This window comes from Nansenia antarctica, assembly GCF_963989245.1.
Source record: "Nansenia antarctica genome assembly, chromosome: 2".
NCBI classification, from domain to species: Eukaryota; Metazoa; Chordata; class Actinopteri; order Argentiniformes; family Microstomatidae; genus Nansenia; species Nansenia antarctica.
In genome coordinates, this window is record NC_137675.1 from 24,450,480 (window position 1) to 24,465,479 (window position 15,000).

Consider the following 15,000-nt stretch of genomic DNA (forward strand, 5'->3'; position numbering starts at 1 on the left):
TCGGCTACCCCCAGTTTGTCAGGTTCAGCTGGAGCACTGCCAAGACCCTGCTGGAGAACCATGCTGTCCCCGTCCACTGGTGAGGGAACAATAAAGATGTGTTGAATATTGAATTGAAACGAAAGGGAAAGGGTGTGTGTGTGTGTGTGTGTGTGTGTGTGTGTGTGTGTGTGTGTGTGTGTGTGGCGCGAGGCTAGGGGGAGGAAGGCTGGAGCGGAAGGGAGGGCTGTGAGTGTGAGTGTGAGTGTGAGTGTGAGTGTGAGTGTGAGTGTGAGTGTGTGTGTGTGTGTGTGTGTGTGTGTGTGTGTGTGTGTGTGTGTGTGTGTGTGTGTGTGTGTGTGTGAGTGAGTGAGTGAGTGAGTGAGTGAGTGTGTGTGAGAACCGTGGCACATCCATTGATACTGTGTGTGTGTGTGTGTGTGTGTGTGTGTGTGTGTGTGTGAGAGAGAATTGTGTCACATCCATTGATTGTGTGTGTGTGTGTGTGTGTGTGCGTGTGCGTGTGCCAGGGTTTCCGTTAGAAAAAATTGCCGCCGGACATCGTGTCCGGGAAGATTTAGATTTACCGGACAAACGTGATATATTCCGGTCATCATATTAAAATATAATAAAAAAAATAAATATTTTTTTTTCTTTTTTTTTTTCTAATCTAATATAGCTGTTTGTCGCGGTGATTACTGTTGTGTAGCGGCCTATATATGCCATTTAATGTCTATTTCTCATCCGATACGATTAGATGCGAGCTATATAATATATAATAATATAACATGATTCGCATGCGCGCTATGCCATTATGTCCAGCGCTGAACGGGCGCCTCACTGGGAACTGAACAGACAGCATCGATCAATGAACGGACTCCACATTACGTTAACTGAAGTTTGTTAAATTGTTTGGGAGTATTTTCTCTTTCCAGTTTTACCCTTTTTTTATCAATAAAACAACGTCATTTCTATAACCAGGTCTCGCTGGTTGGGAAGGCATTTCGTTTAGCTGCCTGTCAAATCATACTTAATCGGACTCGGGAGTATGACAATGAGGAGAACATAACTGTTTATTGAGAAACAATAGGCAGGCTGGGATACGTATATAAAGAAATACCACAATGTCTAGATGTATAACATTTTATTGAACAGTGCAAGCATGTAGGCTTCTGGCGTGACATCGTACCCCTAACGTTCTTAGGGCTTGTTTGAAAAGCTTAGACTGAAAGTTAGTGCCCTGGTCAGATTGTATAACAAGAGGAAGACCGAATGTGGAAAAAAACGTTGTTAAAGCTTTCACCACTGAGCTGGCTGATATGTTACGCAACGGAACAGCTTCGGGAAAACGAGTAGCAGCGCACATAATAGTGAGCAAATACTGACTTCCACTTTTAGTCCTAGGCAAAGGTCCAACACAATCAATTATTACACGTTCAAATGGCTCCCCTATAGCAGGAATGGGATGCAATGGTGCGGGTGGAATGGATTGATTAGGCTTACCCGCCATCTGACAAGTATGGCAACAGCGGCAGTGCTTGGCAACATCCGCCTTCAGTCCGGGCCAAAAGAAATGTTTCAATATCAGCTGATAAGTTTTAGTTATACCTAAATGTCCTGACCACTGGCTCTCATGTGCTACAGATAACACTGTTGTCTATAACCCACAGGCACAACCACTTGTTTTACAGTATTCCACTCACAACCATTTGCATTAGGAGGAGACCATTTACGCATTAATATCCCATCGTTAAGGAAATAAACTACGTTGCCCCCTATTTCAGATTCCTCACTAGCTGCATGTAAAAAACATTTGTTTAATGACTGATCAGCTACTTGAGCGACACGCAATCGCTCGCCGGTTACAGGCAGAGATAGGCTGTCAGCGGATGGTATGGTAGGACTCGGGGAGGATGGTAACTCTACCACTTTCTCCCTGGGAGAAGCTGAAACAATCGGGTTCTCATCCCTTTCAGAAAAGGCTTGCATAATCACACTATCACAGAGAGAAACATCGCTATCCTCCTCTCTGCCTCGACTCGATTGTGCACGAGTTATAGCGCACACCGGAAACAACCGCTGTTTCGCATAGGCAGCCTACACATTAGGAGTCATCATCATGCCGGTGTCAAATCATATCATAATAAAATAAATACATAGCCTATATATTCGTCTTTTTTAAAATAGAAGGAATCAGAATGTGAACTTTAGCGAATTGTATTCAAATTGTGCTTAGAGGGAATTATTTTCACCGGACATTTATGTCCGACGAGTTTTCAATTTGTCGGACTTCAACAAATTTTACCGGACAAAGACCGGTAATTACCGGTTAACGGAAACCCTGGCGTGTGCGTGTGCGTGTGTGTGTGTGAGAGAACCGTGGCACATCCGTTGATGCTGTGTGTGTGTGTGTGTGTGTGTGTGTGTGTGTGTGTGTGTGCGCGCGTGCGCGTGCTCAGGGACGATGATGAAGAGGACGGGGAGAAGGCAGCGGCCCGTAAGAACAACAAGTCCATGTTGTCGTACTTCGGCCGGGACGACAAGACCCAGAGCTCCGCCCACCAGACCCACCGCTTCTTCACCGAGAGGAGACTACAGAGTCTGGACACACTCTGAGAGGAACACACACACACAAGAAGGACTCTCTGTCTGCTTCCTTGGCCCAGTGCTGAGTGGAGGAGGACATAGATCTCAACACGTGTCTTCTTTTCTACTTGTATTTTTGTGTGAAAGAATCATTAAAGATATTTGTTTTTCTTAATAACCAGTGTCTACGTCGGCATTTATTCGGTGTATGAAACATTGTCCTACACGGTCACTACACAGGATTAGTTTCAGGAAAAGAGGAAATGGTTTCATGTATAAACATTTTATTCAGGGTTCCTGCGCTGGTCTTAAAAAGCCTTAAAGTCTAAAATCCAGCAAACCACATGTTAAGGCCTTAAAAGGCCCGGAATTTCAGTTATTCGGTCTAAAAATGAGGTGCTAGGTCTTAAAAATGAGATCCTGCAAGGAAATCAGTCCGACCACATCTATTTACGCGGAAATTAATCAAGCTGGAACCAAAAAAGTCCAAGTTGCTTCCTTTTTTGTCTGTATGGCAGTGAAATCCCTAATTTCATTACCTCGAGGATGACAAAAAGCTATATGGTGTCACGAAAGGTCTAAAATTATATTTAAAAAGGTCTTAAATTTGACTTGTTGAAACTTGTAGGAACCCTGTTTATTATCCAGCACTGAATTTCATTGGTGAATAATACTTCTCTGGTGCTGAAAAACAAAAAAACTACTAAAAGTAAAAACTTTTGTTGCTGAACACTGCCCTCAGGTGGTCGTAAACAAACACACCTAAGTTTGTAAACTCATCGATATCCACACCACAATGTCACTGAAGCCTGGACATGATACACAGGCACTGGGACTCATCCTTTACAGCACTTGCATTGATTGGATACAGTCTGCTACCTGCCTTCTGATACCCATAGTTAATGACCAGCACTCAAATCATAATTTTTCTAATCTTTATTAATACGTTATTACAGAAACAGTAAGTGACATTTTCCGAGAGCGAAATCTGTTGTGGTATTTAAAGATAGCGGTTAGCGATGAAGTCTATGAACATGGGATGACGATTTCCATTGACCAATCAACGGTCTGCAGCGTCACACGTCACACGCAGCCTGGCAAAAAAGTACCGAAAGTACCCCTCTCGAACTGGAACTAAAAATGGCACGGGTACTATGGCCTGGTACGGCTCGGTTGGCAGTGGAGAAAGGAAAAAGAACCCAGTAGTGGAAAAGCACCAAAAGAGTATCAAGACAAATAAGTGCATTGCTTTGGTGAAATAATCTCTTAATGGTACATTCAAAATGTCATAACATGACAATTAAGCAGCAGTACAGTTATATTTATATTCTAACGATTTATATTTACAGTAACACGTATATTCAGTCTTCCCTGAGAATACAAGTGACATACACAATAAAAATAGATCTGTTACATATTAAAGAGATAAGAGTATATTAGATGCATGTATACTAAACATGTTTACTGTAAATCACATAATTGGCGTAAGCCTGGTAAAGTCTTCCTCCAAACTCGTACAGTCTTGGCATTCCCTGCTGTTGACATAGCAACCAAGATGTTATCAGTTACTGAGATATTCCATCATCCTCTGTCGTCCCCCAGGGTGTTCAGTGTGACAGTGTGATATTTTCCTCTTGAATCCCAGCAGGCGTTTTCCTTTCCCAGCAATCTATGATCACTACTACTAGGTCCTCCTAGGACGAGCCCTCCATCGGCGCTTCCAGTCATCCCGATCCTCCATACATCTGGCTAGCTTGTCGGACGAGTTGACCCATGAGCCCAGGTATTCGGTTTAGGGAAGTCATTAACTTCCCTCAGAGCAATGCCTCCTATTGTTGCCAGAGGTGGATGGTCCAGGAGGAGTAGCAGTAGGAGAAGTAGTAGTAGTATGGTCAACACACAGACGATTTTGAGTCACACAGGTGACAGGTGTTACCAGACACGTCAATGTAACAAGGAACACGTTCAAAGCGATCTTTAAGGCCTATCCTATCCACACCCGTCCACTGATGTTGTTAACTGTCGTTGGCCTTCTGTCTGGACTCGTGGAACTGCTTGCCGAGGTTCATCGCCACGGTGGACACAGCGAACGAGGACAGGATGACGATGGACGTCCCCACGAATTGGGACGAGGCTCCCCGGGGGACCGCCCTCAAGGCTCTCCGCGGGAACGAGTCCCCGTCAGCGGCTGCAGCGGCCAGGGTCTGGGCGATAGGCTCCATGGGTCTCTGTATCCCACTAGCCCACTTTGAGAGCTTTTTTCTGGGGCTTGGTGATGCACTAACACTGCCTCGACTGCCTGGAAGTAAGCCTCAGGTCAGATCGACTCACACAGTCCCAGCTGTCCCCACCCACAATAGGCTTAACGTCCCGATCTCTCCACACTTCACAGTCTGTCTTCAGTTGAGGCGTTGATCCGGCTTCATTCATCCCTCTATACTAGTTTGTCCTGCTTTTATAACCTCTACTGCGTGTTCCCATGACCCAAGTCAGATCCCTAAATAAGCCCAGCCTCCGACTGCGTTAATGGGATTGTAAACAGATTGTGACTGGGTCAAGCACCGGGGGAACAGCTAAACTGGGATATCCGCTTTGGTCAAACACCAGGCCTTTAGAGTTCACCTACTCCATGCTGTGCCCAACAGGAGCAGGTGAATAGAGACGATGAGAGGCTAGAGACCCAGGGGTCCACAGGTCTGCAAACACACACACACACACACACACACACACACACACGCACACACACACACACACACACACACACACACACACACACACACACACACACACACACACACACACACACACACACACACACATAATGGGTTCAGATTGGATCAAAAGATGATTAGTCCAACTACTGTAGCTGTTCTGAAGTGGCTTCATTGTTTGTTTGTTTTTCATTTCACATTGTTGTATAAATGTGTCTTGTTACTAGCTGGTATTTTGTTTACATTGTCTGTCTGTCGTTAAACAAACGTTCCCAACGGATGTAATCCACATAAATTGAATTGGCCGAATTGGCCCTACTTTCAACTATTATTTATGTAAGGCACATGAACACAAGGTCACGCCTCTTTTCACAGCCACAAACTTGCTCAACAAATATTATTTGGACATTGATAGTTAGTCCTATAAATCAGAAAGAAAATAACCTTTGGGTCTCCTTATGATCTGAATGTCATCGAGCACGACTGACAGAAACATGTGTACGTGTGGTTCATATTTGCTATTCTGAAGCAACCAGTGCAACCGGTGAGTTGTTTGGCGATGGAGGATGTCAATATCTTCTTCGAGCTCATCGGAGACGACGGCAGCACCACCACAGCTCTCCTGCTGCAGAAGGAGGAGGTGCAGAAGGAGGAGGTGCAGAAGGAGGTGCTGCAGAAGGAGGAGGTGCAGAAGGAGGTGCTGCAGAAGGAGGAGGAGGTGCAGAAGGAGGAGGTGCAGAAGGAGGAGGAGGTGCTGCAGAAGGAGGAGGTGCAGCAGAAGGAGGAGGTGCAGCAGAAGGAGGAGGTGCAGAAGGAGGAGGAGGTGCAGCAGGAGGAGGAGGTGCAGCAGAAGGAGGAGGTGCAGCAGAAGGAGGAGGTGCAGAAGGAGGAGGAGGTGCAGCAGGAGGAGGAGGTGCAGCAGAAGGAGGAGGTGCAGCAGAAGGAGGAGGTGCAGCAGAAGGAGGAGGTGCAGAAGGAGGAGGTGCAGCAGAAGGAGGAGGTGCAGCAGAAGGAGGAGGTGCAGCAGAAGGAGGAGGTGCTGCAGAAGGAGGAGGTGCAGAAGGAGGAGGAGGTGCTGCAGAAGGAGGAGGTGCAGAAGGAGGAGGAGGTGCTGCAGAAGGAGGAGGTGCAGAAGGAGGAGGTGCAGCAGAAGGAGGAGGTGCAGAAGGAGGAGGTGCAGCAGAAGGAGGAGGTGCAGCAGAAGGAGGAGGTGCAGAAGGAGGAGGTGCAGAAGGAGGTGCAGCAGAAGGAGGAGGTGCAGCAGAAGGAGGTGCAGAAGGAGGAGGTGCAGCAGAAGGAGGAGGTGCAGCAGAAGGAGGAGGTGCAGCAGAAGGAGGAGGTGCAGAAGGAGGAGGTGCAGCAGAAGGAGGAGGTGCAGCAGAAGGAGGTGCAGCAGAAGGAGGAGGTGCAGAAGGAGGAGGTGCTGCAGAAGGAGGAGGTGCAGAAGGAGGTGCTGCAGAAGGAGGAGGTGCAGAAGGAGGAGGTGCAGCAGAAGGAGGAGGTGCAGAAGGAGGTGCTGCAGAAGGAGGAGGTGCAGAAGGAGGAGGTGCAGCAGAAGGAGGAGGTGCAGAAGGAGGAGGTGCAGCAGAAGGAGGAGGAGGTGCAGAAGGAGGAGGTGCTGCAGAAGGAGGAGGTGCAGCAGAAGGAGGAGGTGCAGCAGAAGGAGGAGGTGCAGCAGAAGGAGGAGGTGCAGCAGAAGGAGGAGGTGCTGCAGAAGGAGGAGGTGCAGAAGGAGGAGGTGCAGCAGAAGGAGGAGGTGCAGAAGGAGGAGGTGCAGAAGGAGGAGGTGCAGAAGGAGGAGGTGCAGAAGGAGGAGGTGCAGCAGAAGGAGGAGGTGCAGAAGGAGGAGGTGCAGCAGAAGGAGGAGGTGCAGAAGGAGGAGGTGCAGAAGGAGGAGGAGGTGCAGAAGGAGGAGGAGGTGCAGAAGGAGGAGGAGGTGCAGAAGGAGGAGGTGCAGCAGAAGGAGGAGGTGCAGCAGAAGGAGGAGGTGCAGAAGGAGGAGGTGCAGAAGGAGGAGGTGCAGCAGAAGGAGGAGGTGCTGCAGAAGGAGGAGGTGCAGCAGAAGGAGGAGGTGCAGAAGGAGGTGCTGCAGAAGTTGCAGGAAAAGTGCTATACAAATAAAAGTTATTATTATTATTATTATTGTTGTTATTATACAGTTATTAATCAGTGAAAGAGTATGTTTGCAGGAAAAGCGCTATACAAATAAAATTATTATTATTATTGTTATTATACAGTTATTAATCAGTGAAAGAGTATGTATCTGAGCCCAGCCAGAGGAGTGACTCAACACGACCACCAGGTGGCGCCAATGGTCCAGGAGATGATAACAGGTGAGATCACCTGTTGAGGGATAATGAGTGATTATGGATGGTGTTTGGATGTTTGTTTAAGTTAAATAATTTCTCTTTTAGATATGTGACATTATATAATAATCATTTAAGTATAAATACCATTGTAAATACTGGTATTTCAGCACTTTGGGGCCACTTTCTCTTTGAGAAAGTTCTCGAGCAGGTGCATCGCTTTGCATCTCTCTCCTCCTGGCGCGACATCCAGTGGTCCTCTGAAGTCGTGATGTCACGCGCCACTCTCGGGGTGCGTTCGTAAATTCACTCCGACAGCGGCCGGAGCGCACACAGGGTGCCACGTCATAAAGAGACCAAGTAATTTGATTGGACAAGAGGCATTCCATGAGTGTTCGCGGATGACTCGGCTCTGCTGGTCTCTGACAGGGACATATTGCAGGTGGAAAAAGCGCTAAGCACTGAACTGAGTAGAATCTGCATCTGGCTAGCTGACAATAAACTATCAATACACCTAGGTAAAACTGAAACCATCCTATACGGATCCCCATCTAAACTCAGAAAGGCTGAAAATTTTAAAATAAAAGTGGGTAACATTAATATCACAAGAAAAGAGGATATTACATACCTGGGCTCCATCTTAGAGGCAAATCTTTCCGGAGATAAAATGGCAGCAAAAGTAATCAAAAAAGTTAACCATAGAACTAGATTCTTGTACAGGATATCCTCACTTGTCAGTAAAAACACACTGAGGACCCTATCAGGAGCTCTCATTCAATGTCACTTCGACTATGCCGTAACATCATGGTACTATAGAACCACAAAGGCCCATAAAACAAGACTCCAGACAGCCCAAAATAAACTGGTTAGGCTTCTGCTAGGTCTCAACCCTAGGACACATCTAACCGCTGCTCATTTTTTGAGCCTTGATTGGCTACGAGTAGTTGACAGAGTGCAGCAGCTTGCACTGGGCCTGGTCTTCAAGATACGCTACACCACAAAGACACCCAAGTACCTGTCAACATACTTCCAAAAAGTGAACAACGTCCACACATACAACACCAGAGGAAGCTCCACGAACCACGTTCAACCGCGTTGCACCACAAACAAGGGGTTAAACTCGTTTGCAAACTATGCAGTAAAAATGTGGAACGCCCTTCCTATAATCTTAAAGGAGTGCAAAACACTGCCCACCTTCAAAACCACTCTCAAAAAACATTTACAGGAGGCTGCAATCCGTAACTGGACCCTCTAAATCAAAAATCAGATTAAAAGACCCGAACTACCCACTGTACATACTTGGTGTTTTGTCCCCCGCCCCCACCTGTGGTGTATGTCCCCACCTGTCCTACCCGCTGTACATACCTTATGTTTTGTTGTATTGTTCTTCCCATGATGGATGTGTGTTTATCTTGTAGATAGTAATAGTTATTTGTCTGTATTATCTTGTAGATAGTACTAGCTTTTTTGTCTGTCTTACATGTAACGATGAATTGAGAATCAAGGACCCCAATTGAAATAAGCCAGTGGCTTTCTTGGGTTTTTATCCTGTTAGTTGACCTTGTATGTAATATGTACTTTCATGTACCTACTTCTGCAAATCTTCTAATAAAGTTTTCAATCAATCAATCAAAATCATATTTCCAGAGCGTGTTTACGAACGCACCACCCGGGTTCGTCGCGATGGCGCTCACCGCACCGCCGTGGTGGAACCAGTCCGGTCAATGTCGTCCCGAAGAACAGCTCCGACTCCAAATGGACGGGAAAGCCCTCCTCCCCGACCCGCCACAGCTCCTGCTGTTCCTGGGGAAACTAAAAGAAGTCTTCGACGTGTGCGACGAAGACTCGGACGGCTACATTCGCGTTGAGCATTTCGTCAACCTCGGTTCACAGTTTGGTCAAGGAGACGAGGTGAGATGTGTGTGTTGATGCTGATGGAGTATTAGTAGCCTACAAGCCATAAAACAAACATAACATAACAAACATTAAACAACATAGGCAATGTTGCTCACTGTTTATTTATAATCACACTATTGTGATTCATGTTATTGGTCAAAGTAGTACCGGAACATCCCAGGAATGAATGACACACACATGTAGACTGCAGGGCAAATGTAAACAGTTGAAAACAATCAATACTGTAAGTCTGCCATTACCTTAGAGCTGTTGAAATTAAGTTCCTTTAACAATAGGCCATTACAAAGTTATTAGTCTGTAAAGGTGAGCTACACCTGGTTTTCTTTTCTGGATTTTTGCAATTTAATTGTTTAACAGTTGTTAAAGTAAGAGGGAAATATGGAGCGTGTAGACATTTTCTTTTCTTTTTTATATATAGCTTTTTTATTATTTTCTTTACACATAAGTACATACAATGCAAGCATATCACATTATTTGAAGACAAATTATAGTCTAAATACCTAAGAAAAAAAGAGAGAAAACGAAAGAAGGAAAGAAAGAAAGAAGAAAAAAGAGAAAAGATTGCTCAGAGGGGTCTAAAAATGAAAATGAGTTGGTGAGAGCAAAAATGTAAAAAATAAAATAATAATTGATAATTACAGGAAAACAGAGTGTAGAAGGAAAAATGTACTCTGGAAGTTCAGACATATTGTCTATATGTGACAAAAATGGTTTCCATCTGGCAAGAAAGTTCCGAGAGGAACCCCTAAGTGTAAATTTAATTTTTTCCAGTTTTATAAATGTCATCATGTCCTCTATCCATGAGTTGATTGTTGGGGGGCTAGTGGACTTCCAATATAAAAGGATTCTTCTCCGAGCTATGAGAGAAGAGAATGATATTACATCTTTCTGAATATTATTTAGGTTGAGGATGGTTTTGGGGACTCCGAAAATGGATATCTGAGGGCAGGGTTGTAAATATACACCCCAAATAGTTGACAGAGTCCTGAAAAATGTTTCCCAAAATGGTTGCAATTTGGGACAAAAGTAAAACATGTGACTAAGGTTGGCGGGGGTGTGGCTACACCGATCACATTTGTCATCCAGTTCTGGGAATATTTCTGTCAGTCTGGCTTTAGAATAGTGGAGCCTGTGGAACACCTTGAATTGGATGAGGCCCAGTCTTGCACATGAAGTAGTAGAATTGATTCTACTAATTGCCTCCCTCCACCAGTCATCCTCGAAACTCCTTTTCAAGTGTAGGGAATCTCGTGAGCTTAGAATGATAAGGTTCTATCTCCGTCTAGGGTAGTTCAGAGATATTGAGCGTCAACGTTTTTACATTCCATTACGTTTTGTGAGATGGAACCTTAGTATTTTATGAATTACTAACTCAAAAATGTAAACATTTTTAAAAAGAACACCACACAGGCATTAATAAACACCTAATGGATCAGATTATGAGTTACGAGTTGTTAAAGTAAGAGGGAAATATGGAGCGTGTTGACATCTTCAAGTGTAGGGAATCTGTGTCAGCCAGCCTGTCTCTGGTGGTGTAGTCCCCAGCTGGAAGGAAGGCCCTAATGTCCTAAAACTGAAGCTCGTTAAGTCCTAATGTGTTTTAGTGGTAACCTACTTACCGTAGTCAAACAAGGGCAGGGGGAGACAGTGTGCAATTGTGTTGGTTCCTTAATTTTGTCTTTCTCCGACTGGACTGGTCGGTATTTCATCAATGTAGCTAAAGGAATCTAGGAAGTCTAAGTCTCGCGACATTTATCAGAATAAGCCTGGATTTTCCTTTAGCAATGTTGATGGAATACACCCCTGGTAGTGGTCAGTTTCTGTCACCACAAAATGAGGATAGTGGGACACGTCTGCAGTGGCCACAGTGGCCTCTGGTATGAGACCCAGCTGTGCATTATGGACCACTGCGTGCACACAGGGCCATTGCGTTGCACCGGAAGTCATTCATCTCAATGGGGCCGTTGCGTTGATCAGTTGCGTTGCTCTGCATTGCGTTTCTTGACCGGCAGGGTGCGGCAATCAGTAAAAAAAAAACTGCTTTTTGCGTTGCGTTGGATCCGTCAAAACAACCGGAAGTAAACCGGAAGTAGTTTCTTGCCCAGAGCTCTCGCCTCAGATTTAAAATCCTCAATTTTGGCCGCCATTGGCTAAAATCTGTAATTTGGCTCTACAAGTGTTAATATGTCATTTTATGAAGTTTTTATATGTTTTCAGGCGAGAAAGTAACCATATATATTCACAAAATGTGTCCAGTTTATCAAAATAACCCGTTTATATATCTGATCTGACGTTTTTTTCCCCACTTCTGTGGGAAACTTCGCTAGCAACACGAGTAGAGCTTTGCATCTGCATCGCACGTTGAAGTACGTCAAGTCCATCCCACCAGGTTGCGCCAGAACGGTGGGTCACGGTCCGCGGTGTGCACGCGGCGTAACGGCCAAGCTCCACCATGGCCATCGGGCGTTGCGTCAGCGTTGCGTCTAATGTGCGTTGCGTCCGAAATTGGGATCAAATGCACTGTAATCAATGAAAGGTGCTCCACCTGCTGCGTTGCGTCAGCGTTGCGTTGCGTCAGCGTTGCGTCCGATGGCTGCGTCCAAAGTAGACATTCAAAAAAGTTTGATTTTTGACGGTGGACGCAGACGTCACAATGAGACATATATTTGCCCCACGTGGGGCGTGAGATGTATATTTACAATTGTAGTTGTTGGTTATAATTGTATAGCCTATTGGTTGTTTTCTGGTGTTGTTTTATTGTTTTACTCTGTTTGTAGTGCACTTGATATTATGATATATATATTATAATTTTTTTATCAGCTGTTAAATCACCACAGCGGTTAATAGAGATAATACCAGATTGAAAATGCTTGTAGCCAACTACTCAGCTATTGCGAATTGCTATTCACGCGAGTCAGCTGTCAATCACCACAGGTGCTTGAAAGCTTGTTGCAGGAATGGACGACGAACGGCTGATCCTTGAGGTCGAAAAAAATAAATAAAATAATGCGACAAATGACAGATTGTATCATGATGCCCAGGTGAAGGACCGAGCATGGGGTGAGATCGGGTCCACACTTAAAAAATGACAGTGGAGCTAGAGTAGAACGTTGACGTTGACGCAACGTTGACGCAACGCAGTAGGTGGAGCTTGGACAACGGGAAGTTGACGCAACGCCGATGGCGAGTTGATGCAACGCAGCAGGTGGAGCTTGGCCGTTAACAATTCTTAGGTTGGGGGTTCGATTCCTGCTGGGACCATATATACTGACAAATGTATGCATTCAATGCAATGTAAGTTGCCTTGTATAAACAAAACTAAATGGTATACGTTATATAAGCCTATATATATACAGTATATACTGTAGGCCTATATATAGGCTAATATATTATATTACATTCCAATAGGTGCAATAATAGCTGATAAAGCTATCACAATGACAATGGTATTATTATTTTGCCCTTGTCCTTCATTTCTTGATAGGTTGTTGTTCATTCGCTGCGTGTACACAAGAGACAAGTCCCTTTTGTCTCAACTGTATGTCACCAAGTAGGAATATTATAGTTGATTGGTCTCCCAGGTGTTCTGTTGTACATCACTTCTGCAGCAACATTAGTGCTGATTGGCTCCTTAGGGACACAGCGCATCAAGCATGAGCATTTGTTTGAGGTGGATAGGAGTTAAAAAGGCAATATGTGGTGCGGTACTACTGGTCGCTATTTATAGATACTGTCGGCTGATGCAGCGCGGGGGTGTTAGATAAGATGTATGTGTAGTATTAACATTCAACGCAAGTACCGGTAGGTCTTTTTACCCAGTGGGGGAAATATATAGCCTAATCCCTGCATATTCTAAGTGCCTCGATTTCAACCCGAATGGGAATCTTGGTGAATCTCAAATGGGGCTGGTGTGAGATGTAAGCCTGTTCCCTAAGCCTTCAGCTGTCAGTCATTCAGCGTTACAATAAAGCGTACTGCGAGAGGCTCTACTGAGGTCGACTGGCCCCACCGCCTCTACGTGGATGCAGCAGTCGTGCTACCCGGTCACGACTCTTCACTGTCCTGGCGGGCGCCCCGCCGGTGGAACGAGCTTCCCACCGCTGTCAGGACTGCAGGAGTCACTCCCTATCTTCTGCCGTAGACTGAAGACCTCCATCTCTTCAGGCTACACCTTAACTGATCCACCTCTTCCACGAGACCTCTTCAACACCTCCTCCTTTCCTGCTATGACTGGTGGATAGATGATTCACTTACTTACAAATGTATTAGTTGGTGGGGGGGGGGGGGGGCTCGAACTGATCCTGGATAGCAAAAAAAATAATAATAATCATTCTGATTTTATTAATTTTATTGGGCCCTGGATTCAACTTTACGAGACTCTCAATACCACCAGGACAGGGGATTTCACGCTTTCACACGCTTCGTTTTTGTTGAGTTTGTAGAGCTTCTTAGAAACAGGCAGCAACTTTACTGTCAACCGTAATAGCAACTAGTTCAGTATCACTATCTCAGTTTCTCTGCTAGGCTGAAATCTCACTGCTCTATAAGATATTAGCCAGTTTCGTAGACAAGGCTTAAGCCTAGTCCTGGACTAAATCACGCTTTCAGGGCCGGTTTCACAGACGAGGCCTAGTCCTGGACTAAAAAGCATCTTCAATGGAGATGTTACGTTGAAAGTGTGATTTAGTCCAGGACTAGGCTTAAAACCTTGTCTGTGAAACCGGCCCTCATTAATGAATCTCCATTGAAGATGCTTTTTAGTCTAGGATTAGTCTTAAGCCTTGTCTGTGAAACCAGATTTTAATAATTTAATTTAATACCGAAGATTAACAAATTCCGCATGAATCTGGCAGCCCTCTAACGTCACGTATTTACACTTTTATGACACAGTTTTACTAGGCTTATTCTAAAAGTAGCTACTCTGATGTTGAAGGAGCTGTGAGCAGCATCTGAAGTGCATTATACATAATTCCGCAGCATACTGTAGCTGCTGTCTCCACTCCAGATCAGCCCACATGAAATACGTGGGTTGGTAGTGGGAGGGCGGCTGGTCACAGAGTCAGGCTGGGGGATGTTCAATCATACGGGACTGTTACTGTATATAATGTTTTAGACGTCTATTTCTTATAACAGTCTCCTTTCTGGTCTTCCGAAGAAAGCTATTGGCCAACTGCAATTAGTCCAAAATGCAGCAGCGAGAGTTTTAACCAAAACAAGCAGACGAGCTCATATAACTCCTATTTTAGAAACTCTACACTGGCTTCCTGTTAAGTTCAGAATAGATTTCAAGATCCTTCTGCTTGTTTATAAAGCTCTCACTGGCATAGCACCAGAATATTTGAAAGACCTTTTGCTAGCATATCAGCCCAATAGAGCTCAGGTCTTCTGATGCTGGTTTTCTCTGTGTACCACATGTACAAAAGAAGAGATTTGGTGAGGCTGCATTCTCATTTTATGCACCCAAATTGTGGAATGCACTGCCAGTTTACATTAGGGATGCA

The 15,000-nt window shown here is 45.0% G+C and overlaps 2 protein-coding genes across 2 annotated transcripts in view; both read left to right on the forward strand.

The window, feature by feature from the left end:
* Nucleotides 1-2,673, forward strand: part of rnaseh2a (ribonuclease H2, subunit A) — a 7,871-nt gene extending 5,198 nt beyond the window's left edge. Inside the window, exons 8-9 of the mRNA XM_080524885.1 lie at nt 1-79; nt 2,439-2,673. The exon at nt 1-79 is cut by the window's left edge and continues 45 nt beyond it. Coding sequence (XP_080381011.1) covers nt 1-79; nt 2,439-2,595 — 236 coding nt within the window. The 3' untranslated portion in view covers nt 2,596-2,673. The remainder of the gene's footprint in view (nt 80-2,438) is intronic.
* Nucleotides 2,674-9,337: 6,664 nt separating this feature from the next.
* The window catches only part of rab11fip4b (RAB11 family interacting protein 4 (class II) b), a gene marked incomplete at both ends in the record, with an annotated part of 88,574 nt that continues 82,911 nt past the window's right edge, over nt 9,338-15,000 (forward strand). The window contains one exon of the mRNA XM_080550652.1: nt 9,338-9,493. Coding sequence (XP_080406778.1) covers nt 9,338-9,493 — 156 coding nt within the window. The remainder of the gene's footprint in view (nt 9,494-15,000) is intronic.